Here is a 26,015-nt window from a genome sequence, read left to right as displayed (position 1 = left end):
GTCCGAAAAGACGCATAGTAGCATGCACTGCAAAACACAGATGTATATTTGACCAGAATATACAAATGTTCCACTAAAAACAGCTAATACCACTAACCTTTTTTACTACCTAAAGCAGTGCCATCCTCTAAATTCCAGTTGTTCTCTATAGTTGTGAGATCTGCTGAGGCCTTTGCGCATTATTTAGATTCTTTCCATACTCATCAAACCAGTCAATGACCCTTCAAAACATGGAAATCCTTTTGCTTGTACAGCCCAATCTGCACTGAACCTAAGATTTTGTACCCAATTATTGTTGATCCTCTAGAAATCCAACTTAAAATGTGTTTTTAGGCAAACTCATTAGACCATGAGGCAGTGTGTAGGGGTATAAAGTGAACTGATAATATCAGTAGTTAGAGTCACAAAATGTAGAAAAAAATGAAATAGAGGTAGACCCACATGGATTTTTCTATGGCTGATGACCTATCTTTAGAAGTCAGGGCAGCCAATGGCCAATATGATGGGCCACTTCTCTTTTCCCAAGTTTTGGACCCATCCATACCTTGTAAGCTAAAGCTGTCAATGTTACAATTACAAACTAACCTATAAGTTAGTCAGCCTCCATCTGGCAACATCCATTGAGGTTTGTTGGATTGGAATTTTGGAAAAATATTGGAAAACTGTGACTGACAGAGTTTAAAATATGAATGCGACTGTTAAATAAGTGCAAGTGAAGCCTTTCAGTGACAACATGTGAGACTTTCACTTTCACAGTTAGACTGAAGTGTATATTTGACTGACAAATGTAACATGCAAATGTCAGACAGTTGTTTCTGGTCTTTGCCACACACTGAGCAAGAAATGAACCATGACCTATAAATGTGACACGTGTTCGTGTGACATGGATGTAAATATAAATATATATTTCTGACGAGGAGATTGCCATAGCAGAATGTCTTATGGAACCGCCTGTTTACAGTGGATCTTTATGCTCTGATGATTACACACTTTCAGCCATTCTATGTAATGCATTTACACCCCTATATTGCAGCCTGAACAGTTACTAAACTAAAGGTTATCTAGGACAAGGTGAAAAGGAGACTGGAAAGTTGGCAGGAAAGAAGAATATAATGTAGAGATAAGCTGGAGGTGTACTCAGGATTAAAGGCTGTAAAACTACTGGGTAAATACAAGCAGCCAGACTATCAAGGTGACATTACTGCAGCAACAACCTGAAAAGTAGGTTTTCAAGAATGTGATTTTTAAGTGAAGGTTCAAAATATGTTAAATAGCCAATTGATCAAACAGCAAATTTGATCATTTTGGCTTTGAATTGACATCTTTCATAAAGTGACAGCAGATACTGTATTTTCTAGAAGTCATTATAGTCTAAATACACTGCATAATGCCATGGATGGTGTTTCATCCTTGTTTGTTCTCCAGACTGCTGTCCTCCTTGTCAGCTCTCTTCTCCTGCACCATTATCATCTCACTCGTGTTCGCCATTATACCACTATGCTACAATGTGGTAGTGTTATCTGTCGTCCTGGCGATTGCTGGCATAGCCATGGGGGTGATTGACACACTCGCCAACCTAGAGCTGGTGAAACTGTACCACAAGGATTCATCCATCTTCCTGCAGGTCAGATGTAGACAGAGGAGGTGTGTGTGTGTCTGTGTGTGTGTGTGTGTCTGTGTGTGTGTGTGTGTGTGTGTGTGTGTGTTTTGCTGCATGTTCAAGGGGGGGCAGTTTAAAATGACATTGTGAATGTACATGCCAACTAAAACAAAAATATGTACGAACGTACAGTTCTATGTTTTTTGTGTTCAGATTTTTCTGTTCAAATTTACATGTGATCACCTTTAAAGTCCATATGCTAACCTATACACAAACATTTAGCAGTTACAGAGGAACTAAACACTGCTAAATGAAACTAAGCTCACGGACTAGTTTCTAGCTGTGCAGTAAAAATAGTAAAAAGTAAAAAATACAGTACAATAAAAAATAGGAAGTGGAAAGAAAAAGGCAGTGTTACAACTGTTGGCTATAGGCAGTTATACAATAGTCTAAAAAAAAAGTCTCTTCATAGGTCCTGCATTTTTTCATCGGCCTGGGAGCACTGGTCAGTCCTCTGGTGGCTGATCCTTTTCTAGCAGATGAGAACTGTGTCCTGGCTTCCAACAGAACCAGCAACTCATCGTCCTCCTCAGACCTACAGCACCTGCGCAACAGCCTGGCCGGTAATGGAGCGGGACTGAGAAACATCTCCCAGTATGCTCTGTACACTGAAGGCACAGTCATCACCAATGTGTCTTATGCTTTCTGGATCATGGCCCTTATCAATGTGAGTTCATGTCAGTGCCAGAGTCATATGTGTGACAGTACAAAAATGTTTTCACACTAAGTAATTCCTATTAAACATATTCATTTTAAGGTTTAGGACTTTTGGCTGCAGCTGCAGGTTAGAGAAGACCAGGTGTGACTGTATGGCTTGGCTGAGAGTAAAGATAACACTATCCTCACGAAAAGCCTGGAACCTCTTATACTGAACAAAAGGATAGTTAGCGTTTGTTATATATTGAGTCTTACTTTTTTTAGTTTAGCATTACTTATGTAGGTTAGTTACTAAAGCAATTAAATTCTGAGAAATGTTTAAAAAAATATGACTAATGGATTAATAGTTGCTAATTAGGGTTGATATTTTCAATTAATGCAGTTCAGACAGATTCAAACACGTAAAGCTGGCATTACGAATTCTGTTCCCTACTCAATACCCACCATGCAAATGAGTTTAAACCTGAGTGTATATAAAAATTTTTATTCTAGACTAAAAAGGTGAACAGACTGACATATGCTTTCCTAAAGCCAGATAGTTACCTAAAGTCAAAGAATATTGAGTATATGATTTTAAATCATCAGTATTTTACATTGTCTATAATCTGCTGTTGTTAGAAACTGAACACAGAGCTCTGTTTACACTTGGGGTGTGTGGTAATGATTCATCGACTATGATACAGTTAAACAACAGCAATTGTTTTCACTCTTATACTGAAAGGCAATTATTGACTCTAACATTTTAGCATCACTGGTGATTGTGATGGCTTCTTGGACCTGAAGGGTCAACAAGAAAAACAAGCACAATGCTGATACTTTTTCTCCTTATACTTTGCAGATATATAAACTGGCAAAACTTTGTTTGGCTGATAATTATACAAATTTGGTACCCAATGATGAGATTCTTCATGCATTTTTGAATAATGTCACATAAAAAAATCCAAAGGTGATTAAGAAGAAATTTCCAAAATATTGCTGCTCTTCAGAGCTACTCAAAATTGTGTCCTTATTTCCAATTTGTTGTTATTATTAATTGCTTTTCTTCAGATGGCTATAATGTATAAAGCATTAAACTTTCACCTAAACAGAAACAGTGCTGCCTCTTTCTGTATGAACTGGATCTGTTTCAAGAAGAGGATAAGATAAGACAGTGTGTATTCTGCTTTTATGAAAGCTCACAAACTGAATCAGTTGACAGGATGTGCTGACTGTTTATTTAGTTAACAATGTGTGTGTGTGTCTGTCTGTCCTGGCAGCTCCCTGTGCCAGCAGCAGTGCTTGCATTGATGTACCATGAGAGACTGCTGCCCTGCACTAGAAACACTCCACGTCTGCTGGAAGGGGACTCTCTGTCTAGCACGTGTCCTGATGGAGACACTAGCCAAGGTAACGTATCTGTGTGTGTTTGTGACCACACTATTTAAAGCTATGGCAAACTGCTAAGTGTCCCTGTCTCTGTAGGTCATGGGAGTGTGTTTAGTTGCTGTAACCTTGCCAAACTCCGGGATCGCCCTGCCACTTTCTTCATTGTCCATGCATTGGGCGGGGCCATCCTCTTCATCACAGATGGGATTATAGTGAGATATAACTTCTAAGTCAACAACAAGAATTTAATGCTGTAACCTGTGTCATGGGTTTTTTTGTGATGCATGCAAGTAAAGCGGTGGAGTTAAATGGGGGCAGTATGTGGCATGACAGATCTGGGATTAAAGACACTGAATGAAGGGAAAGAATGTTATGAAAACAAACTGAACGTATTTAATTAAGCACCAGACCACTTCAATTTCTATTAAAAAATCACATTCCATTCATTATGAATAAATGCTCATAAACCTGTCTAGATCTCAGAAAAATCTCATTATAGCATATAGAATCATGGCATTAGAGTTCTTCAGTATCAAAGATACATTGCAAACAGATACTGCTAATGGCTAATTAAGTATATTTTCAATGGTGCCAACATGCCAATCTGTAGATGTAGGCTAAAAAAAAAAGAAAAGAATTGAGGCTCAGTTTTTCCTGAAAGGGGACCCTTAAGGTCAACATCCTGCTTTTTTCCTGTTTTTTTCTCCCCTGTAGGGCTCCTATGCTGGCTTTGTCTACACCTATGCTGTCTCCCCTCCTCTGCTGATAACTCATAAGGAAGCTGGCTATCTGGACAGTGTATTCTGGGCTTCCATCACAGCAGGAAGACTGGCTTTCATGTACCTGTCCTACAGATACACGGCACCAAAGCTGATCATCTTCAGTCTGGTATGAACATAGAAAACCACTCTGTATCTTAGCTGTAACACTATGAGAACAGACCTCAGCAGGCCAATATAAAAGTTAGATTTTGTCTTTTTCCCACAATACTTTGTGTTATATTTATTTAATATTTTTTTGTAAAAGCAATAATCTCATGGACAGTCATCATTTGACTGTAAAAGACTAAATATTGGAGCTGAGTGGAAATGTGCATAGACGGCTAAGATGAATCGGGGACAATTAGTGTGTGTGGAAATGTGATCAAAGGAAGTAGACAGATCATCAGTTATGACATGAACTTGACTGAGAGCAGCATAAACATTTATGGCAGTGGGTCCTCTAAGAATGGGCCTTTTAAAGATGTTGAGTTTATGACCTTATGACTATCAGAAGAAGGGCTTTGTGTGCTGGAATAATGCTGACTTTTGCCCCTCAAAGCCAATAGAAAACCTCCTCCATGTGCTGGAATACCTCAGCTAGGAGAGCGTTAAACTGAAGACCTAAAGGTCCCTGCTTCGAGCCTGGGTTTCAGCAGTAGTTAATTTACCTTGAAAAACTCCCTGAAACTCAGGAAACTCCCTGCTGTTAGCAGTTGTTGTGTTGTCGTAATCAGATTAATACATAAAGCGTTCCTTCCTTTGCACACAGACCATCCTTATTTAACGCTCTGGTTTCTGCGTTGTCCTTCCATAGTATTGACATGCTGACTTATGCCCCTCAAAACCAAGAAAAGTCCAGCTCCATGTGCCAAAATAGCTCAGCTGGAAGAGCCTTAAACTGAAGACCTAAAGGTTCCTGTTTTGATCCTGGGTTTCGGCAGTAAATTTATCTTGAGAAACTCAAGAAAACTCCCTGCTGTTAGCAGTTGCTGTGCTGTCTCAACCAGGTTAATATTACTTGCTTAGAAATTTCTGCTGAAGACTTATGCCGCAGGCGTTCTACATAAAGCGTTCCTTCCTTTGCACACTGACCATCCTTATTTAACACTCCGGTTTGTGCGTTGTCCTTCCATAGTATTGACATGCTGACTTTTGCCCCTCAAAACCAATAAAAAACCTTTTCCATGTGCCAAAATATCTCAGCTCGGAGAGGGTTGGAATGAAGATCTAAAGGTCCCTGGTTCGATCCTGGGTTTCGGCAATAGGTAAATTATCTTCAGAAAACTCCCTGCTGTTAGCAGTTGTTGTGCTGTCTCAACCAGATTAATATCACTTGCATAGAAATTTCTGCTGAAAACTTATACCGCAGGCGTTCTACATGAAGCGTTCTACATGAAGTGTTCCTTCCTTTGCACACTGACCATCCTTATTTAACGCTCCGGTTTGTGCGTTGTCCTTCTATAGTATTGACATGCTGACTTTTGCCCCTCAAAACCAATAAAAACCCTTTTCCATGTGCCAAATATCTCAGCTGGGAGAGCGTTAGACTGAAGATCTAAAGGTCCTTGCTTCGATCCCGGGTTTCGGCAATAGGTAATTTATCTTCAGAAAACTCCCTGCTGTTAGCAGTTGTTGTGCTGTCTCAACCAGATTAATATCACTTGCATAGAAATTTCTGCTGAAAACTTATACCGCAGGCATTCTACATAAAGCGTTCCTTCCTTTGCACACTGACCATCCTTATTTAACCCTCCGGTTTGTGCGTTGTCCTTCCATAGTATTGACATGCTGACTTTTGCCCCTCAAAACCAATAAAAAGCCTTTTCCATGTGCCAAAATATCTCAGCTGGGAGAGCGTTAGACTGAAGATCTAAAGGTCCTTGCTTCGATCCCGGGTTTCGGCAATAGGTAATTTATCTTCAGAAAACTCCCTGTTGTTAGCAGTTGTTGTGCTGTCTCAACCAGGTTAATATCACTTGCATAGAAATTTCTGCTGAAAACTTATACCGCAGGCATTCTACATAAAGCGTTCCTTCCTTTGCACACTGACCATCCTTATTTAACCCTCCGGTTTGTGCGTTGTCCTTCCATAGTATTGACATGCTGACTTTTGCCCCTCAAAACCAATAAAAACCCTTTTCCATGTGCCGAAATAGCTCAGCTGGGAGAGCGTTAGACTGAAGATCTAAAGGTCTTTGTTTCGATCCCGGGTTTCGGCAATAGGTCATTTATCTTCAGAAAGCTCCCTGCTGTTAATTGTTGTGCTGTCTCAACAAAATTAATATCACTAGCATAGAAATTTCTGCTGAAAACTTGTACCGCAGGCATTCTACATAAAGCGTTCCTTCCTTTGCACACTGACCATCCTTATTTAACCCTCCGGTTTGTGCGTTGTCCTTCCATAGTATTGACATGCTGACTTTTGCCCCTCAAAACCAATAAAAAGCCTTTTCCATGTGCCAAAATATCTCAGCTGGGAGAGCGTTAGACTGAAGATCTAAAGGTCCTTGCTTCGATCCCGGGTTTCGGCAATAGGTAATTTATCTTCAGAAAACTCCCTGTTGTTAGCAGTTGTTGTGCTGTCTCAACCAGGTTAATATCACTTGCATAGAAATTTCTGCTGAAAACTTATACCGCAGGCATTCTACATAAAGCGTTCCTTCCTTTGCACACTGACCATCCTTATTTAACCCTCCGGTTTGTGCGTTGTCCTTCCATAGTATTGACATGCTGACTTTTGCCCCTCAAAACCAATAAAAAGCCTTTTCCATGTGCCAAAATATCTCAGCTGGGAGAGCGTTGGACTGAAGATCTAAAGGTCCTTGCTTCGATCCCGGGTTTCGACAATAGGTAATTTATCTTCAGAAAACTCCCTGCTGTTAGCAGTTGTTGTGCTGTCTCAACCAGATTAATATCACTTGCATAGAAATTTCTGCTGAAAACTTATACCGCAGGCATTCTACATGAAGCGTTCTACATGAAGCGTTCTACATGAGGCGTTCTACATGAAGCGTTCCTTCCTTTGCACACTGACCATCCTTATTTAACGCTCCGGTTTGTGCGTTGTCCTTCCATAGTATTGACATGGTGACTTTTGCCCCTCAAAACCAATAAAAAGCCTTTTCCATGTGCCAAAATATCTCAGCTGGGAGAGCGTTAGACTGAAGATCTAAAGGTCCTTGCTTCGATCCCGGGTTTCGGCAATAGGTAATTTATCTTCAGAAAACTCCCTGTTGTTAGCAGTTGTTGTGCTGTCTCAACCAGGTTAATATCACTTGCATAGAAATTTCTGCTGAAAACTTATACCGCAGGCATTCTACATAAAGCGTTCCTTCCTTTGCACACTGACCATCCTTATTTAACCCTCCGGTTTGTGCGTTGTCCTTCCATAGTATTGACATGCTGACTTTTGCCCCTCAAAACCAATAAAAAGCCTTTTCCATGTGCCAAAATATCTCAGCTGGGAGAGCGTTGGACTGAAGATCTAAAGGTCCTTGCTTCGATCCCGGGTTTCGGCAATAGGTAATTTATCTTCAGAAAACTCCCTGTTGTTAGCAGTTGTTGTGCTGTCTCAACCAGATTAATATCACTTGCATAGAAATTTCTGCTGAAAACTTATACCGCAGGCGTTCTACATGAGGCGTTCTACATGAAGCGTTCCTTCCTTTGCACACTGACCATCCTTATTTAACGCTCCGGTTTGTGCGTTGTCCTTCCATAGTATTGACATGCTGACTTTTGCCCCTCAAAACCAATAAAAACCGTTCTCCATGTGCCGAAATAGCTCAGCTGGGAGAGCGTTAGACTGAAGATCTAAAGGTCCCTGGTTCGATCCCGGGTTTCGGCAATAGGTCATGTATCTTCAGAAAGCTCTCTGCTGTTAATTGTTGTGCTGTCTCAACAAGATTAATATCACTAGCATAGAAATTTCTGCTCTAGACTTATGCCGCAGGCATTCTACATAAAGCTTTCCTTCCTTTGCACACTGACCATCCTTATTTAACGCTCCGGTTTGTGCGTTGTCCTTCCATAGTATTGACATGCTGACTTTTGCCCCTCAAAACCAATAAAAACCCTTTTCCATGTGCCGAAATATCTCAGCTGGGAGAGCGTTGGACTGAAGATCTAAAGGTCCTTGCTTCGATCCCGGGTTTCGACAATAGGTAATTTATCTTCAGAAAACTCCCTGCTGTTAGCAGTTGCTGTGCTGTCTCAACCAGGTTAATATCACTTGCTTAGAAATTTCTGCTCAAGACTTATGCCACAGGCATTCTACATAAAGCGTTCTACATGAAGCGTTCCTTCCTTTGCACACTGACCATCCTTATTTAACCCTCCGGTTTCTGCGTTGTCCTTCCATAGTATTGACATGGTGACTTTTGCCCCTCAAAACCAATAAAAAGCCTTTTCCATGTGCCAAAATATCTCAGCTGGGAGAGCGTTAGACTGAAGATCTAAAGGTCCTTGCTTCGATCCCGGGTTTCGGCAATAGGTAATTTATCTTCAGAAAACTCCCTGTTGTTAGCAGTTGTTGTGCTGTCTCAACCAGATTAATATCACTTGCATAGAAATTTCTGCTGAAAACTTGTACCGCAGGCATTCTACATAAAGCGTTCCTTCCTTTGCACACTGACCATCCTTATTTAACGCTCCGGTTTGTGCGTTGTCCTTCCATAGTATTGACATGCTGACTTTTGCCCCTGAAAACCAATAAAAACCCTTTTCCATGTGCCGAAATAGCTCAGCTGGGAGAGCGTTAGACTGAAGATCTGAAGGTCCCTGGTTCGATCCCGGGTTTCGGCAATAGGTCATGTATCTTCAGAAAGCTCTCTGCTGTTAATTGTTGTGCTGTCTCAACAAGATTAATATCACTAGCATAGAAATTTCTGCTGAAAACTTGTACCGCAGGCATTCTACATAAAGCGTTCCTTCCTTTGCACACTGACCATCCTTATTTAACCCTCCGGTTTCTGCGTTGTCCTTCCATAGTATTGACATGCTGACTTTTGCCCCTCAAAACCAATAAAAAGCCTTTTCCATGTGCCAAAATATCTCAGCTGGGAGAGCGTTGGACTGAAGATCTAAAGGTCCTTGCTTCGATCCCGGGTTTCGACAATAGGTAATTTATCTTCAGAAAACTCCCTGCTGTTAGCAGTTGTTGTGCTGTCTCAACCAGATTAATATCACTTGCATAGAAATTTCTGCTGAAAACTTATACCGCAGGCGTTCTACATGAAGCGTTCTACATGAAGCGTTCTACATGAAGCGTTCCTTCCTTTGCACACTGACCATCCTTATTTAACCCTCCGGTTTCTGCGTTGTCCTTCCATAGTATTGACATGGTGACTTTTGCCCCTCAAAACCAATAAAAAGCCTTTTCCATGTGCCAAAATATCTCAGCTGGGAGAGCGTTAGACTGAAGATCTAAAGGTCCTTGCTTCGATCCCGGGTTTCGGCAATAGGTAATTTATCTTCAGAAAACTCCCTGTTGTTAGCAGTTGTTGTGCTGTCTCAACCAGGTTAATATCACTTGCATAGAAATTTCTGCTGAAAACTTATACCGCAGGCATTCTACATAAAGCGTTCCTTCCTTTGCACACTGACCATCCTTATTTAACCCTCCGGTTTGTGCGTTGTCCTTCCATAGTATTGACATGCTGACTTTTGCCCCTCAAAACCAATAAAAAGCCTTTTCCATGTGCCAAAATATCTCAGCTGGGAGAGCGTTGGACTGATGATCTAAAGGTCCTTGCTTCGATCCCGGGTTTCGACAATAGGTAATTTATCTTCAGAAAACTCCCTGCTGTTAGCAGTTGTTGTGCTGTCTCAACCAGATTAATATCACTTGCATAGAAATTTCTGCTGAAAACTTATACCGCAGGCGTTCTACATAAAGCGTTCCTTCCTTTGCACACTGACCATCCTTATTTTACGCTCCGGTTTGTGCGTTGTCCTTCCATAGTATTGACATGCTGACTTTTGCCCCTCAAAACCAATAAAAAGCCTTTTCCATGTGCCGAAATAGCTCAGCTGGGAGAGCGTTAGACTGAAGATCTAAAGGTCCCTGGTTCGATCCCGGGTTTCGGCAATAGGTCATTTATCTTCAGAAAACTCCCTGCTGTTAGCAGTTGTGTGCTGTCTCAACCAGGTTAATATCACTTGCATAGAAATTTCTGCTGAAAACTTATACCGCAGGCATTCTACATGAAGCGTTCCTTCCTTTGCACACTGACCATCCTTATTTAACGCTCCGGTTTGTGCGTTGTCCTTCCATAGTATTGACATGCTGACTTTTGCCCCTCAAAACCAATAAAAACCGTTCTCCATGTGCCGAAATAGCTCAGCTGGGAGAGCGTTAGACTGAAGATCTAAAGGTCCCTGGTTCGATCCCGGGTTTCGGCAGTAGGTCATGTATCTTCAGAAAGCTCTCTGCTGTTAATTGTTGCGCTGTCTCAACAAGATTAATATCACTAGCATAGAAATTTCTGCTGAAAACTTGTACCGCAGGCATTCTACATAAAGCTTTCCTTCCTTTGCACACTGACCATCCTTATTTTACGCTCCGGTTTGTGCGTTGTCCTTCCATAGTATTGACATGCTGACTTTTGCCCCTGAAAACCAATAAAAACCCTTTTCCATGTGCCGAAATAGCTCAGCTGGGAGAGCGTTAGACTGAAGATCTAAAGGTCCCTGGTTCGATCCTGGGTTTCGGTAATAGGTCACTTATCTTCAGAAAACTCCCTGCTGTTAGCAGTTGCTGTGCTGTCTCAACCAGGTTAATATCACTTGCTTAAAAATTTCTGCTCAAGACTTATGCCACAGGCATTCTACATAAAGCGTTCTACATGAAGCGTTCCTTCCTTTGCACACTGACCATCCTTATTTAACCCTCCGGTTTCTGCGTTGTCCTTCCATAGTATTGACATGGTGACTTTTGCCCCTCAAAACCAATAAAAAGCCTTTTCCATGTGCCAAAATATCTCAGCTGGGAGAGCGTTAGACTGAAGATCTAAAGGTCCTTGCTTCGATCCCGGGTTTCGGCAATAGGTAATTTATCTTCAGAAAACTCCCTGTTGTTAGCAGTTGTTGTGCTGTCTCAACCAGGTTAATATCACTTGCATAGAAATTTCTGCTGAAAACTTATACCGCAGGCATTCTACATAAAGCGTTCCTTCCTTTGCACACTGACCATCCTTATTTAACCCTCCGGTTTGTGCGTTGTCCTTCCATAGTATTGACATGCTGACTTTTGCCCCTCAAAACCAATAAAAACCCTTCTCCATGTGCCGAAATAGCTCAGCTGGGAGAGCGTTAGACTGAAGATATGAAGGTCCCTGGTTCGATCCCGGGTTTCGGCAGTAGGTCATTTATCTTTAGAAAGCTCTCTGCTTTTAATTGTTGTGCTGTCTCAACAAGATTAATATCACTAGCATAGAAATTTCTGCTGAAAACTTGTACCGCAGGCATTCTACATAAAGCGTTCCTTCCTTTGCACACTGACCATCCTTATTTAACCCTCCGGTTTGTGCGTTGTCCTTCCATAGTATTGACATGCTGACTTTTGCCCCTTAAAAAACAATAAAGAGCCTTTTCCATGTGCCGAAATAGCTCAGCTGGGAGAGCGTTAGACTGAAGATCTAAAGGTCCCTGGTTTGATCCTGGGTTTTGGCAATAGGTCATTTATCTTCAGAAAACTCCCTGCTGTTAGCAGTTGCTGTGCTGTCTCAATCAGGTTAATATCACTTGCTTAGAAATTCCTGCTCAAGACTTATGCCACAGGCATTCTACATAAAGCGTTCTACATGAAGCGTTCCTTCCTTTGCACACTGACCATCCTTATTTAACCCTCCGGTTTCTGCGTTGTCCTTCCATAGTATTGACATGGTGACTTTTGCCCCTCAAAACCAATAAAAAGCCTTTTCCATGTGCCAAAATATCTCAGCTGGGAGAGCGTTAGACTGAAGATCTAAAGGTCCTTGCTTCGATCCCGGGTTTTGGTAATAGGTAATTTATCTTCAGAAAACTCCCTGTGTAGCAGTTGTTGTGCTGTCTCAACCAGGTTAATATCACTTGCATAGAAATTTCTGCTGAAAACTTATACCGCAGGCATTCTACATAAAGCGTTCCTTCCTTTGCACACTGACCATCCTTATTTAACCCTCCGGTTTGTGCGTTGTCCTTCCATAGTATTGACATGCTGACTTTTGCCCTCAAAACCAATAAAAAGCCTTTTCCATGTGCCAAAATATCTCAGCTGGGAGAGCGTTAGACTGAAGATCTAAAGGTCCTTGCTTCGATCCCGGGTTTCGGCAATAGGTAATTTATCTTCAGAAAACTCCCTGTTGTTAGCAGTTGTTGTGCTGTCTCAACCAGGTTAATATCACTTGCATAGAAATTTCTGCTGAAAACTTATACCGCAGGCATTCTACATAAAGCGTTCTACATGAAGCGTTCCTTCCTTTGCACACTGACCATCCTTATTTAACCCTCCGGTTTCTGCGTTGTCCTTCCATAGTATTGACATGCTGACTTTTGCCCCTCAAAACCAATAAAAAGCCTTTTCCATGTGCCAAAATATCTCAGCTGGGAGAGCGTTGGACTGAAGATCTAAAGGTCCTTGCTTCGATCCCGGGTTTCGACAATAGGTAATTTATCTTCAGAAAACTCCCTGCTGTTAGCAGTTGTTGTGCTGTCTCAACCAGATTAATATCACTTGCATAGAAATTTCTGCTGAAAACTTATACCGCAGGCATTCTACATGAAGCGTTCTACATGAAGCGTTCCTTCCTTTGCACACTGACCATCCTTATTTAACCCTCCGGTTTCTGCGTTGTCCTTCCATAGTATTGACATGGTGACTTTTGCCCCTCAAAACCAATAAAAGCCTTTTCCATGTGCCAAAATATCTCAGCTGGGAGAGCGTTAGACTGAAGATCTAAGGTCCTTGCTTCGATCCCGGGTTTCGGCAATAGGTAATTTATCTTCAGAAAACTCCCTGTTGTTAGCAGTTGTTGTGCTGTCTCAACCAGGTTAATATCACTTGCATAGAAATTTCTGCTGAAAACTTATACCGCAGGCATTCTACATAAAGCGTTCCTTCCTTTGCACACTGACCATCCTTATTTAACCCTCCGGTTTCTGCGTTGTCCTTCCATAGTATTGACATGCTGACTTTTGCCCCTCAAAACCAATAAAAAGCCTTTTCCATGTGCCAAAATATCTCAGCTGGGAGAGCGTTAGACTGAAGATCTAAAGGTCCTTGCTTCGATCCCGGGTTTCGGCAATAGGTAATTTATCTTCAGAAAACTCCCTGCTGTTAGCAGTTGTTGTGCTGTCTCAACCAGATTAATATCACTTGCATAGAAATTTCTGCTGAAAACTTATACCGCAGGCGTTCTACATGAAGCGTTCTACATGAAGCGTTCCTTCCTTTGCACACTGACCATCCTTATTTAACGCTCCGGTTTGTGCGTTGTCCTTCCATAGTATTGACATGGTGACTTTTGCCCCTCAAAACCAATAAAAAGCCTTTTCCATGTGCCAAAATATCTCAGCTGGGAGAGCGTTGGACTGAAGATCTAAAGGTCCTTGCTTCGATCTCGGGTTTCGACAATAGGTAATTTATCTTCAGAAAACTCCCTGCTGTTAGCAGTTGTTGTGCTGTCTCAACCAGATTAATATCACTTGCATAGAAATTTCTGCTGAAAACTTATACCGCAGGCATTCTACATAAAGCGTTCCTTCCTTTGCACACTGACCATCCTTATTTAACCCTCCGGTTTGTGCGTTGTCCTTCCATAGTATTGACATGCTGACTTTTGCCCCTCAAAACCAATAAAAAGCCTTTTCCATGTGCCAAAATATCTCAGCTGGGAGAGCGTTGGACTGAAGATCTAAAGGTCCTTGCTTCGATCCCGGGTTTCGACAATAGGTAATTTATCTTCAGAAAACTCCCTGCTGTTAGCAGTTGTTGTGCTGTCTCAACCAGATTAATATCACTTGCATAGAAATTTCTGCTGAAAACTTATACCGCAGGCGTTCTACATGAAGCGTTCTACATGAAGCGTTCTACATGAAGCGTTCCTTCCTTTGCACACTGACCATCCTTATTTAACGCTCCGGTTTGTGCGTTGTCCTTCCATAGTATTGACATGCTGACTTTTGCCCCTCAAAACCAATAAAAAGCCTTTTCCATGTGCCGAAATAGCTCAGCTGGGAGAGCGTTAGACTGAAGATCTAAAGGTCCCTGGTTCGATCCCGGGTTTCGGCAATAGGTCACTTATCTTCAGAAAACTCCCTGCTGTTAGCAGTTGCTGTGCTGTCTCAACCAGGTTAATATCACTTGCTTAAAAATTTCTGCTCAAGACTTATGCCACAGGCATTCTACATAAAGCGTTCTACATGAAGCGTTCCTTCCTTTGCACACTGACCATCCTTATTTAACCCTCCGGTTTCTGCGTTGTCCTTCCATAGTATTGACATGCTGACTTTTGCCCCTCAAAACCAATAAAAAGCCTTTTCCATGTGCCAAAATATCTCAGCTGGGAGAGCGTTGGACTGATGATCTAAAGGTCCTTGCTTCGATCCCGGGTTTCGACAATAGGTAATTTATCTTCAGAAAACTCCCTGCTGTTAGCAGTTGTTGTGCTGTCTCAACCAGATTAATATCACTTGCATAGAAATTTCTGCTGAAAACTTATACCGCAGGCATTCTACATAAAGCGTTCCTTCCTTTGCACACTGACCATCCTTATTTAACCCTCCGGTTTGTGCGTTGTCCTTCCATAGTATTGACATGCTGACTTTTGCCCCTCAAAACCAATAAAAAGCCTTTTCCATGTGCCAAAATATCTCAGCTGGGAGAGCGTTAGACTGAAGATCTAAAGGTCCTTGCTTCGATCCCGGGTTTCGGCAATAGGTAATTTATCTTCAGAAAACTCCCTGTTGTTAGCAGTTGTTGTGCTGTCTCAACCAGGTTAATATCACTTGCATAGAAATTTCTGCTGAAAACTTATACCGCAGGCATTCTACATAAAGCGTTCCTTCCTTTGCACACTGACCATCCTTATTTAACCCTCCGGTTTGTGCGTTGTCCTTCCATAGTATTGACATGCTGACTTTTGCCCCTCAAAACCAATAAAAGCCTTTTCCATGTGCCAAAATATCTCAGCTGGGAGAGCGTTAGACTGAAGATCTAAAGGTCCTTGCTTCGATCCCGGGTTTCGGCAATAGGTAATTTATCTTCAGAAAACTCCCTGTTGTTAGCAGTTGTTGTGCTGTCTCAACCAGATTAATATCACTTGCATAGAAATTTCTGCTGAAAACTTATACCGGAGGCGTTCTACATGAAGCGTTCTGCATGAGGCGTTCTACATGAAGCGTTCCTTCCTTTGAACACTGACCATCTTTATTTAACGCTCCGGTTTGTGCGTTGTCCTTCCATAGTATTGACATGCTGACTTTTGCCCCTCAAAACCAATAAAAAACCTTTTTCATGTGCCGAAATAGCTCAGCTCGGAGAGGGTTGGAATGAAGATCTAAAGGTCCTTGCTTCGATCCCGGGTTTCGGCAATAGGTAAATTATCTTCAGAAAACTCCCTGCTGTTAGCACTTGTTGTGCTGTCTCAAGAAATTTCTGCTGAAAACTTATACCGCAGGCGTTCTACATGAAGCGTTCTACATGAAGCGTTCTACATGAAGCGTTCTACATGAAGCGTTCTACATAAAGCGTTCCTTCCTTTGCACACTGACCATCCTTATTTAACCCTCCGGTTTGTGCGTTGTCCTTCCATAGTATTGACATGCTGACTTTTGCCCCTCAAAACCAATAAAAAACCATTTTCATGTGCCGAAATAGCTCAGCTGGGAGAGCGTTAGACTGAAGATCTCAAGGTCCCTGGTTCAATCCCGGGTTTCGGCAGTAGGTCATTTATCTTCAGAAAACTCCCTGCTGTTAGCAGTTGTTCTGCTGTCTCAACCAGATTAATATCACTTGCATAGAAATTTCTTCTGAAAACTTATACCGCAGGCGTTCTACATGAAGCGTTCCTTCCTTTGCATACTGACCATCTTTATTTAACCCTCCGGTTTGTGCGTTATCCTTCCATAGTATTGACATGCTGACTTTTGCCCCTCAAAACCAATAAAAAACCTTTTTCATGTGCCGAAATAGCTCAGCTGGGAGAGCGTTAGACTGAAGATCTAAAGGTCCCTGGTTTAATCCCGGGTTTCGGCAGTAGGTCATTTATCTTCAGAAAACTCCCTGCTGTTAGCAGTTGCTGTGCTGTCTCAACCAGGTTAATATCACTTGCTTAGAAATGTCTGCTGAAGACTTATGCCGCAGGCGTTCTACCTAAAGCGTTCCTTCCTTTGCACACTGACCATCCTTATTTAACCCTCCGGTTTCTGCGTTGTCCTTCCATAGTATTGACATGCTGACTTTTGCCCCTCAAAACCAATAAAAAGCCTTTTCCATGTGCCAAAATATCTCAGCTGGGAGAGCGTTAGACTGAAGATCTAAAGGTCCTTGCTTCGATCCCGGGTTTCGGCAATAGGTAATTTATCTTCAGAAAACGCCCTGCTGTTAGCAGTTGTTGTGCTTTCTCAACCAGATTAAGATCACTTGCATAGAAATTTCTGCTGAAAACTTATACCGCAGGCGTTCTACATGAAGCGTTCTACATGAAGCGTTCTACATGTAGCGTTCTACATGAAGCGTTCTACATGAAGCGTTCTACATGAAGCGTTCCTTCCTTTGCACACTGACCATCCTTATTTAACGCTCCGGTTTGTTCGTTGTCCTTCCATAGTATTGACATGCTGACTTTTGCCCCTCAAAACCAATACAAAACCATTTTCATGTGCCGAAATAGCTCAGCTGGGAGAGCGTTAGACTGAAAATCTAAAGGTCCGTGGTTCATTTCCGGGTTTCGGCAGTAGTCATTTATCTTCAGAAAGCTCCCTGCTGTTAATTGTTGTGCTGTCTCAACCAGATTAATATCCCAAACCGAAAACTGAAATGCTGAAAACTTATACCGCAGGCGTTCAACATGAAGCGTTCTACATGAGGCGTTCTACATGAAGCGTTCTACATGAAGCATTCCTTCCTTTGCACACTGACCATCCTTATTTAACGCTCCGGTTTGTGCGTTGTCCTTCCATAGTATTGACATGCTGACTTTTGCCCCTCAAAACCAATAAAAACCCTTCTCCATGTGCCGAAATAGCTCAGCTGGGAGAGCGTTAGACTGAAGATCTAAAGGTCCCTGGTTCGATCCCGGGTTTCGGCAGTAGGTCATTTATCTTCAGAAAGCTCCCTGATGTTAGCAGTTGTTGTGCTGTCTCAACCAGGTTAATATCACTTGCATAGAAATTTCTGCTGAGCGTTAAACTGAAGATCTAAAGCTCCCTGGTTCATTCCCGGGTTTCGGCAGTAGGTCATTTATCTTCAGAAAGCTCCCTGATGTTAGCAGTTGTTCTGCTGTCTCAACCAGATTAATATCACTAGCTTAGAAATTTCTGCTGAAAACTTGTACCGCAGGCGTTCTACCTAAAGCGTTCCTTCCTTTGCACACTGACCATCCTTATTTAACCCTCCGGTTTTTGCGTTGTCCTTCCATAGTATTGACATGCTGACTTTTGCCCCTCAAAACCAATAAAAAACCTTTTCCATGTGCCAAAATATCTCTGCTGGGAGAGCGTTGGACTGAAGATCTAAAGGTCCTTGCTTCGATCCCGGGTTTCGGCAATAGCTAATTTATCTTCAGAAAACTCCCTGCTGTTAGCAGTTGTTGTGCTGTCTCAACCAGATTAATATCACTTGCATAGAAATTTCTGCTGAAAACTTATACCGCAGGCGTTCTACATGAAGCGTTCTACATGAAGCGTTCTACATGAAGCGTTCTACATGAAGCGTTCTACATGAAGCGTTCTACATGAAGCGTTCCTTCCTTTGCACACTGACCATCCTTATTTAACGCTCCGGTTTGTGCGTTGTCCTTCCATAGTATTGACATGCTGACTTTTGCCCCTCAAAATCAATAAAAATCCAATTCCTTGTGCCAAAATAGCCCAGCTGGGACAGCGTAAAACTTAATCTCTAAAGATCCCTGGTTCAATCCTGGGTTTTGGCAATAGGTAATTTATCTTCAGAAAACTCCCTGCTGTTAGCAGTTGTTGTGCTGTCTCAACCAGATTAATTTCTGCTGAAAACTTATACCACAGGCGTTCTACATAAAGCGTTCCTTCCTTTGCACACTGACCATCCTTATTTAACCCTCCGGTTTGTGCGTTGTCCTTCCATAGTATTAACATGCTGACTTTTGCCCCTCAAAACCAATAAAAAGCCTTTTCCATGTGCCAAAATATCTCAGCTGGGAGAGCGTTGGACTGAAGATCTAAAGGTCCTTGCTTCGATCCCGGGTTTCGGCAATAGGTAATTTATCTTCAGAAAACTCCCTGCTGTTAGCAGTTGTTGTGCTTTCTCAACCAGATTAAGATCACTTCCATAGAAATTTCTGCTGAAAACTTATACCACAGGCGTTCTACATAAAGCGTTCCTTCCTTTGCACACTGACCATCCTTATTTAACCCTCCGGTTTGTGCGTTGTCCTTCCATAGTATTAACATGCTGACTTTTGCCCCTCAAAACCAATAAAAAGCCTTTTCCATGTGCCAAAATATCTCAGCTGGGAGAGCGTTGGACTGAAGATCTAAAGGTCCTTGCTTCGATCCTGGGTTTCGGCAATAGGTAATTTATCTTCAGAAAGCTCCCTGATGTTAGCAGTTGTTGTGCTGTCTCAACCAGATTAATATCACTTGCATAGAAATTTCTTCTGAAAACTTATACCGCAGGCGTTCTACATGAAGCGTTCCTTGCTTTGCACACTGACCATCCTTATTTAACGCTCCGGTTTGTGCGTTGTCCTTCCATAGTATTGACATGCTGACTTTTGCCCCTCAAGACCAATAAAAATCCAATTCCTTGTGCCAAAATAGCCCAGCTGGGAGAGCGTAAAACTTAAGCTCTAAAGGTCCCTGGTTCAATCCTGGGTTTTGGCAATAGGTAATTTATCGTCAGAAAACTCCCTGCTGTTAGCAGTTGTTGTGCTGTCTCAACCAGATTAATATCACTTGCATAGAAATTTCTGCTGAAAACTTATACCGCAGGCGTTCTACATGAAGCGTTCTACATGAAGCGTTCCTTCCTTTGCACACTGACCATCCTTATTTAACGCTCCGGTTTTTGCGTTGTCCTTCCATAGTATTAACATGCTGACTTTTGCCCCTCAAAACCAATAAAAATCCAATTCCTTGTGCCGAAATAGCTCAGCTGGGAGAGCGTTAGACTGAAGATCTAAAGGTCTTTGCTTCGATTCCGGGTTTCGGCAATAGGTAATTTATCTTCAGAAAGCTCCCTGCTGTTAGCAGTTGTTGTGCTGTCTCAACAAGATTAATATCACTTGCATAGAAATATCTGTTGAAAACTTATACCGCAGGCATTCTACATGAAGCGTTCTACATGAAGCGTTCCTTCCTTTGCACACTGACCATCCTTATTTAACCCTCCGGTTTCTGCGTTGTCCTTCCATAGTATTGACATGCTGACTTTTGCCCCTCAAAACCTATAAAAACCCTTTTCCATGTGCCGAAATAGCTCAGCTGGGAGAGTGTTAGACTGAAGATCTAAAGGTCCTTGCTTCGATTCCGGGTTTTGGCAATAGGTAATTTATCTTCAGAAAGCTCCCTGCTGTTAGCAGTTGTTGTGCTGTCTCAACAAGATTATTATCACTAGCATAGAAATTTCTGCTGAAAACTTGTACCGCAGGCATTCTACATAAAGCGTTCCTTCCTTTGTACGCTGACCATCCTTATTTAACGCTCCGGTTTTTGCGTTGTCCTTCCATAGTATTAACATGCTGACTTTTGCCCCTCAAAACCAATAAAAATCCAATTCCTTGTGCTGAAATAGCTCAGCTGGGAGAGCGTTAGACTGAAGATCTAAAGGTCCTTGCTTCGATTCCGGGTTTCGGCAATAGGTAATTAATCTTCAGAAAGCTCCCTGCTGTTAGCAGTTGTTGTGCTGTCTCAACAAGATTAATATCACTTGCATAGAAATTTCTGCTGAAAACTTATACCGCAGGCATTCTACATGAAGCGTTCTACATGAAGCGTTCTACATGAGGCGTTCTACATGAAGCGTTCCTTCCTTTGCACACTGACCATCCTTATTTAACGCTCCGGTTTGTGCGTTGTCCTTCCATAGTATTGACATGCTGACTTTTGCCTCTCAAAACCAATAAAAACCCTTTTTCATGTGCCGAAATAGCTCAGCTGGGAGAGTGTTAGACTGAATATCTAAAGGTCCCTGGTTCAATCTCGTGTTTTGGCAATAGGTAATTTATCTTCAGAAAACTCCCTGCTGTTAGCAGTTCTTGTGCTGTCTCAACCAGGTTAATATCACTTGCTTAAAAATTTCTGCTGAAGACTTATGCCGCAGGCAAATTCATATCACTTGCTTAGAAATGATAGAAATGGTCCCTGCTATCTGCCTTTGTCAGCTCTGAAGTTCTCATTTTTATGGCATCTCATAGTGACCACAGTATAGATTCCAGATACATCAAAAATACATTTCATTATTTGGAAGAACTGGTATATTTCTCTCATTATTGTTTATTTATCGTTTATGTCATCACTGATTTCATCACTCATAGCAAAAGCAGGAAACAACACCATATCAATTATGCTGCCATTTTACCTCATGTTAAACAGTTATGAGGACTTCCTTGCAAAACAGCTGTTGGGAGATTGTCAAATTCATTATTTATTCATTGTTTATTTTTTATTGGATGTGGTTCAATTCCTGGTTTCAACATGCCTCTGACTTTCTTTGGCCTTTAACAGTATTGCTCATAGCAGTCAAAGTCAAAGTTATGTGCGTTTGCTCTCCACATCTGTAGCATGTTATAGGATATTACTCTTGTTTTTCTTTTTTGGAATCGTAGGAATGTTTGTTTTAATATCTATTGTTTTCTTTTCTCAGGTGGACAGAAAGATTTACTTAGTCCACCAAGCTGTCAATCATGCACACATTGTTTGTCAGCTTACTGATTGCAAATAAAGTTATCCAAAAGATCATGATATCAGCTGAGCCATTTTTCTGTATGTAATCTCTCTCTGTCTCTCTTTCTCTTTCTGTCTCTCTCTCTCTTGTGTGTGTCTGTCTGTCCATCTGGCTCTACATGTGTCTGTCTCTCAGGTGGGAGTCACTCTGGTGCAATGCCTGTTGCTGATCTTCTACACCAGCTGTGTGTTTCTGTTCATTGGCACTTGCATGTTGGGACTGTTCATCAGCAGTGTATTTCCCTCCCTACTGGCCTTTACAGAGGACATACTAGACTACAAAGGTAACACACATGACTACAGTTTTTTTCTCGGGCACTGTAGTATATTCCTCAGATCAAAAATAAAATTCACAAAATTCCTTATCCATGTCATCTAGTTACTTGTCCACATCATATGAGCAATTTCTTGCTCTCTTGGGCATGTTCCTAATGAAATAAAGGCTACACTTATGTACCATGTTGTCAGTCCTGTTCTTACAGTGACTACCCTGATCAAAGGGTTCAGCCAAATGGTAGGAAAACTCAGGTTCTGACTGGCTGAACACTTCTTGTTGAGTCAAAACATTTCACCAGTTATCCAAGTGGCTTCTTCAGTCTGAAGAAAGTTTGGTAGAAATCCTCCAGGTTAGCCTGAATAGGCACATTAGTTTGGACTATGCCATGACTCAACTTCTAGATAACTTCACAGACAAGCAGGGCAGTGGGCCTCAAGGAGCGGAGCGGGGTACCCCTGCCATACAGAAAAAGTGCAGTTAAAACCTGAGTCACAGTTTCCATCAGAAAATGTATTCTTAGTCCACAAAACAATTACCAGGGCCTTGCTTGTAAACAATGACACATGAATTTGGTAGTCTAATGGTCTGACCAATTCATTGACATAAATATTTGCTTTTGTGAGAATTCAAGCAAATTACGGGCTTTTCCAGGAAATCCATTTTGTGGTGCTGCTTGCACGAGTTTTCTGAGAAATGCACTTACTACCGAGGGTGATTCAAGAAATGTGCTATATAGTCATTTGTTTTAATTATTTTATTTTTTCATCTACTGCAGCTGAGCATTTAAAATATGAACTTATTTTACCATTTATTTATTGATAAATATGCCATTTTCAATCCTCTGTGCTTGAATGCGTTTCCTGTGTGTGTGCCTCTTGTGTGTTAAAGGTTGTGCCACAACTGTACTAGTGGCTAGTGCCAGCACAGGCGAGATGATCCTGCAGCTGCTTGTTGGAATGGTAAGAAGTCTATCATGACACACACAAACACACACACACACATATATATATGTATATATATATATATATATGTATATATACACAATGTATATACATATATATATATATATACACAATGTATATACAATTATATACAATGTATATTGTATATACAATTACACACTATGTGTATATGTATATATATATATATATATATATATTTTTTTTTTTTTTTTTTTTTTTCCCCCGTCTCACCCCTATGGGTGGTGTGTCTTCCTCAATCTCGGGTCCTCTACGAGAGGCCTGGGAGTTTGAGGGTTCTTCGCAGTATCTTAGCTGTTCCTAGCACTGCGCTCTTCTGGACTGAGATCTCTGATGTTGTTCCTGGGATCTGTTGGAGCCACTCTCCCAGTTTGGGGGTCACAGCCCCGAGGGTGCCGATTAATAATAATAATAATAATAAATTTTATTTCATGGCGCCTTTCAAACTCTCAAGGAGAAGGAGGTGTCGAGGGTAGAACATGACTGAGCTGTGACGCCAGAGCAGCAGACTAAGTCGAGGGTGTGGCCTAGAGAATGTGTTGGGGAGGTGATGTATTGTTGGAGCCCAAAGCTGTCCAGACAGGAAATGAAGTCTTTTGTTGTGGTGTTGTTGGGATTGTCGAAGTGGATGTTAAAATCACCAAGAAGAATTATGTTGGCTGACAGAGAGATGAGGTTAGCTAAGAGGTCAGACAGTTCATCCAGGAAGGTCGGGTTAGGTTTTGGTGGGCGGTAGATAGTGGCCAAGAAGGTTGGTGTGTGACCGTGAATACGTGCTATGAGAGCTTCAAAGGACTGAAAGGTGACAGTGGGGTGGATGGATATTTTGTATTTAAGGTTGAACAGTATGGCGAGGCCGCCACCACGTCCCGAGAGGCGTGGATGGGTGAGATATGTGAAACCAGGAGGAATAGATTGATTAAGTTCAGTGAAGTCGTTGGGCTGCTGCCAGGTTTCAGTTAAGCACAGGATGTCGAGATTGTGTTTTAGAATAATGTCAAAGATGAGGGATGCTTTTTGAGAGAGGGAGCGAACGTTAAGTAGTCCAAAATGAGTGTTATGGAAAGGTGTAGAGTCCATGTATCTGGGGATGTTAGCTAGAACAGAGTGGTTGATCAGGCGTATACCTGGTTTCCTCGGCTGAGGTCGGGAGGATGACCAAATGGAGGGGATTGGTAGTATGGAGTCAGATAGTCAGGCTTGTGGGACAGAATGGACAGGTTGTCCAGTGTTAGCGTGTGGGGTACAGTGAACTGCATGTTGAATGTTGGTGGAAAGTATATGGGAGCCCAGGCGGTTAGGATGCAGACCATCTCCTGCAAAGCAGGCAGGTCGGTTCCAGAAGAGGTTGAAGTTGTCGATGAATTGGAGATTGTAGGACAGGGAGACAGACTTGAGCCAGGTGTTGAGACTGAAGCGGCCAGAGCCTCTTCCAAACGTGGGGATGGGACCAGACATGAAAATAGTCTTACCACAGTTGCTTAGGAGGTGGAGGAGAGAGATAAAATCCTTTTTAGTCAGTTCAGACTGGTGGAGTGACGTGTCACAAGTTCCAATATGAACAATCATTCTAATGATGGAAGACGGAAGTGTTGGCAGTAATCCAGGAAGCATGGCCAAGATGTCTGAGGTCGTAGCTCCAGGGAAACAGTGAGTAGTGGCGTTGAAAAAGCGTACATTCCTTATAATTGAGTCTCACGGGGGACCACGGGATTACCACGGGGACCACTGTTGCCTTCACCTTCCACATCTTTTCTAGCTCTTCTTTGAGCCCTTGGTATTTCTCCAGCTTCTCATGTTCCTTCTTTCTGATGTTGCTGTCACTTGGGACTGCTACATCTACCACTACGGCTTTCTTCTGCTGTTTGTCCACCACTACTATGTCCGGTTGGTTAGCCATCACCTGTTTGTCGGTCTGTATCTGGAAGTCCCACAGGATCTTAGCTCGGTCATTCTCCCTCACCTTTGGAGGCGTTTCCCATTTTGACCTTGGGACCTCCAGCCCATACTCGGCACAGATGTTCCTGTACACTATGCCGGCCACTTGGTTATGGCGCTCCATGTACGCTCTGCCTGCTAGCGTCTTACAACCTGCTGTTATGTGCTGGATTGTCTCAGGGGCATCTTTGCACAGCCTGCACCTGGGGTCCTGCCTGGTGTGGTAGATCCCGGCCTCTATCGATCTTGTGCTCAGGGCCTGCTCTTGTGCTGCTACGATCAGTGCCTCTGTGCTGTCTTTCAGTCCAGCTTTTTCCAGCCACCGGTAGGACTTTTCGATATCAGCCACTTCTTGTATCTGTCGGTGGTACATGCCGTGCAGGGGTTTGTCCTGCCATGATGGTTCTTGCTCTTCGTCCTCTGCATCGGGCTTCTGTTGCCTGAGATATTCACTAAGTATTCCATCGCTTGGGTCCATCTTCCTGATGTACTCATGGATCTTGGCCGTTTCATCTTGGATGGTGGCTCTGACGCTCACCAGTCCCCGGCCTCCTTCCTTCCTCTTAGTGTACAGTCTCAGGATGCTGGATTTGGGGTGAAGTCCTCCATGCATTGTGAGGAGCTTCCTTGTCTTGACATCAGTGGCCTCTATGTCCTCTTTTGGCCAGCTTATTATGCCAGCGGGGTATCTGATGACCGGCAGGGCGTAGGTGTTGATGGCTTGGACCTTGTTCTTCCCATTTAGCTGACTTCTTAGGACTTGCCTTACCCTCTGTAGGTATTTGGCTGCGGCTGCTTTCCTTGCGGCTTCTTCCTGGTTCCCATTTGCCTGTGGGATTCCAAGGTACTTGTAGCTGCCCTCAACATCCGCTATGCTGCCTTCTGGGAGTTCAACTCCTTCAGTCCTGACAACAATATATATATATATATATATATATATATATATATATATATATATATATATACACAACCTCCGCAGCCAGTTACCAAGACTAAGTGAAGTACTCTCTGAAAGTCTACTAGAAGATGTGAATGCAGCATTACAAACAATCCCCACTGTGACCATCACCGAGACCAACAAGCTGATATACACCACGGCAACAGTGATGAGATGCTTGGCCACAAAATACATTCCACCACCAAGGAGCAGTACCTTGCCTGGAGAAGGAGGTTAGAGGCAAAAATAAGGGCAACACGGAGAGAAGTTAGCCAACTATCAGAACTGCAGAGAAGGGGGATGAAGTTGGGTAAGAAAT

General features: G+C 42.3%; 1 protein-coding gene and 19 non-coding genes across 20 annotated transcripts in view; all 20 read left to right on the top strand.

Moving 5' to 3' along the window:
• The window catches only part of mfsd4aa (major facilitator superfamily domain containing 4Aa), a 31,930-nt gene that overhangs the window by 2,375 nt on the left and 3,540 nt on the right, over window positions 1–26,015 (top strand). The window contains exons 2-8 of the mRNA XM_026306865.2: window positions 1,426–1,624; window positions 2,073–2,327; window positions 3,574–3,703; window positions 3,779–3,894; window positions 4,397–4,570; window positions 21,701–21,848; window positions 22,730–22,800. Coding sequence (XP_026162650.1) covers window positions 1,426–1,624; window positions 2,073–2,327; window positions 3,574–3,703; window positions 3,779–3,894; window positions 4,397–4,570; window positions 21,701–21,848; window positions 22,730–22,800 — 1,093 coding nt within the window. The remainder of the gene's footprint in view (window positions 1–1,425; window positions 1,625–2,072; window positions 2,328–3,573; window positions 3,704–3,778; window positions 3,895–4,396; window positions 4,571–21,700; window positions 21,849–22,729; window positions 22,801–26,015) is intronic.
• trnaf-gaa (transfer RNA phenylalanine (anticodon GAA)) lies at window positions 6,590–6,662 on the top strand. The gene has a single exon. It is a non-coding gene; the product is annotated as a tRNA-Phe (tRNA).
• trnaf-gaa (transfer RNA phenylalanine (anticodon GAA)) lies at window positions 8,218–8,290 on the top strand. The gene has a single exon. It is a non-coding gene; the product is annotated as a tRNA-Phe (tRNA).
• Window positions 9,174–9,246, top strand: trnaf-gaa (transfer RNA phenylalanine (anticodon GAA)). The gene has a single exon. It is a non-coding gene; the product is annotated as a tRNA-Phe (tRNA).
• trnaf-gaa (transfer RNA phenylalanine (anticodon GAA)) lies at window positions 10,459–10,531 on the top strand. Its single transcript has one exon. It is a non-coding gene; the product is annotated as a tRNA-Phe (tRNA).
• On the top strand, window positions 10,773–10,845 carry trnaf-gaa (transfer RNA phenylalanine (anticodon GAA)). Its single transcript has one exon. It is a non-coding gene; the product is annotated as a tRNA-Phe (tRNA).
• On the top strand, window positions 11,085–11,157 carry trnaf-gaa (transfer RNA phenylalanine (anticodon GAA)). The gene has a single exon. It is a non-coding gene; the product is annotated as a tRNA-Phe (tRNA).
• Window positions 11,729–11,801, top strand: trnaf-gaa (transfer RNA phenylalanine (anticodon GAA)). Its single transcript has one exon. It is a non-coding gene; the product is annotated as a tRNA-Phe (tRNA).
• Window positions 12,042–12,114, top strand: trnaf-gaa (transfer RNA phenylalanine (anticodon GAA)). Its single transcript has one exon. It is a non-coding gene; the product is annotated as a tRNA-Phe (tRNA).
• On the top strand, window positions 12,371–12,443 carry trnaf-gaa (transfer RNA phenylalanine (anticodon GAA)). The gene has a single exon. It is a non-coding gene; the product is annotated as a tRNA-Phe (tRNA).
• trnaf-gaa (transfer RNA phenylalanine (anticodon GAA)) lies at window positions 14,641–14,713 on the top strand. The gene has a single exon. It is a non-coding gene; the product is annotated as a tRNA-Phe (tRNA).
• Window positions 16,291–16,363, top strand: trnaf-gaa (transfer RNA phenylalanine (anticodon GAA)). The gene has a single exon. It is a non-coding gene; the product is annotated as a tRNA-Phe (tRNA).
• On the top strand, window positions 16,606–16,678 carry trnaf-gaa (transfer RNA phenylalanine (anticodon GAA)). The gene has a single exon. It is a non-coding gene; the product is annotated as a tRNA-Phe (tRNA).
• Window positions 17,306–17,378, top strand: trnaf-gaa (transfer RNA phenylalanine (anticodon GAA)). The gene has a single exon. It is a non-coding gene; the product is annotated as a tRNA-Phe (tRNA).
• On the top strand, window positions 17,660–17,732 carry trnaf-gaa (transfer RNA phenylalanine (anticodon GAA)). Its single transcript has one exon. It is a non-coding gene; the product is annotated as a tRNA-Phe (tRNA).
• On the top strand, window positions 19,431–19,503 carry trnal-uaa (transfer RNA leucine (anticodon UAA)). Its single transcript has one exon. It is a non-coding gene; the product is annotated as a tRNA-Leu (tRNA).
• Window positions 19,760–19,832, top strand: trnaf-gaa (transfer RNA phenylalanine (anticodon GAA)). The gene has a single exon. It is a non-coding gene; the product is annotated as a tRNA-Phe (tRNA).
• On the top strand, window positions 20,089–20,161 carry trnaf-gaa (transfer RNA phenylalanine (anticodon GAA)). The gene has a single exon. It is a non-coding gene; the product is annotated as a tRNA-Phe (tRNA).
• On the top strand, window positions 20,404–20,476 carry trnaf-gaa (transfer RNA phenylalanine (anticodon GAA)). The gene has a single exon. It is a non-coding gene; the product is annotated as a tRNA-Phe (tRNA).
• trnaf-gaa (transfer RNA phenylalanine (anticodon GAA)) lies at window positions 20,761–20,833 on the top strand. The gene has a single exon. It is a non-coding gene; the product is annotated as a tRNA-Phe (tRNA).

The sequence above is a fragment of the Mastacembelus armatus genome, chromosome 5 (assembly GCF_900324485.2).
Source record: "Mastacembelus armatus chromosome 5, fMasArm1.2, whole genome shotgun sequence".
Lineage (NCBI taxonomy): Eukaryota > Metazoa > Chordata > Actinopteri > Synbranchiformes > Mastacembelidae > Mastacembelus > Mastacembelus armatus.
The sequence above is the reverse complement of the archived record's forward strand: the minus strand, read 5'-3'. Positions and strand labels throughout refer to the sequence as shown.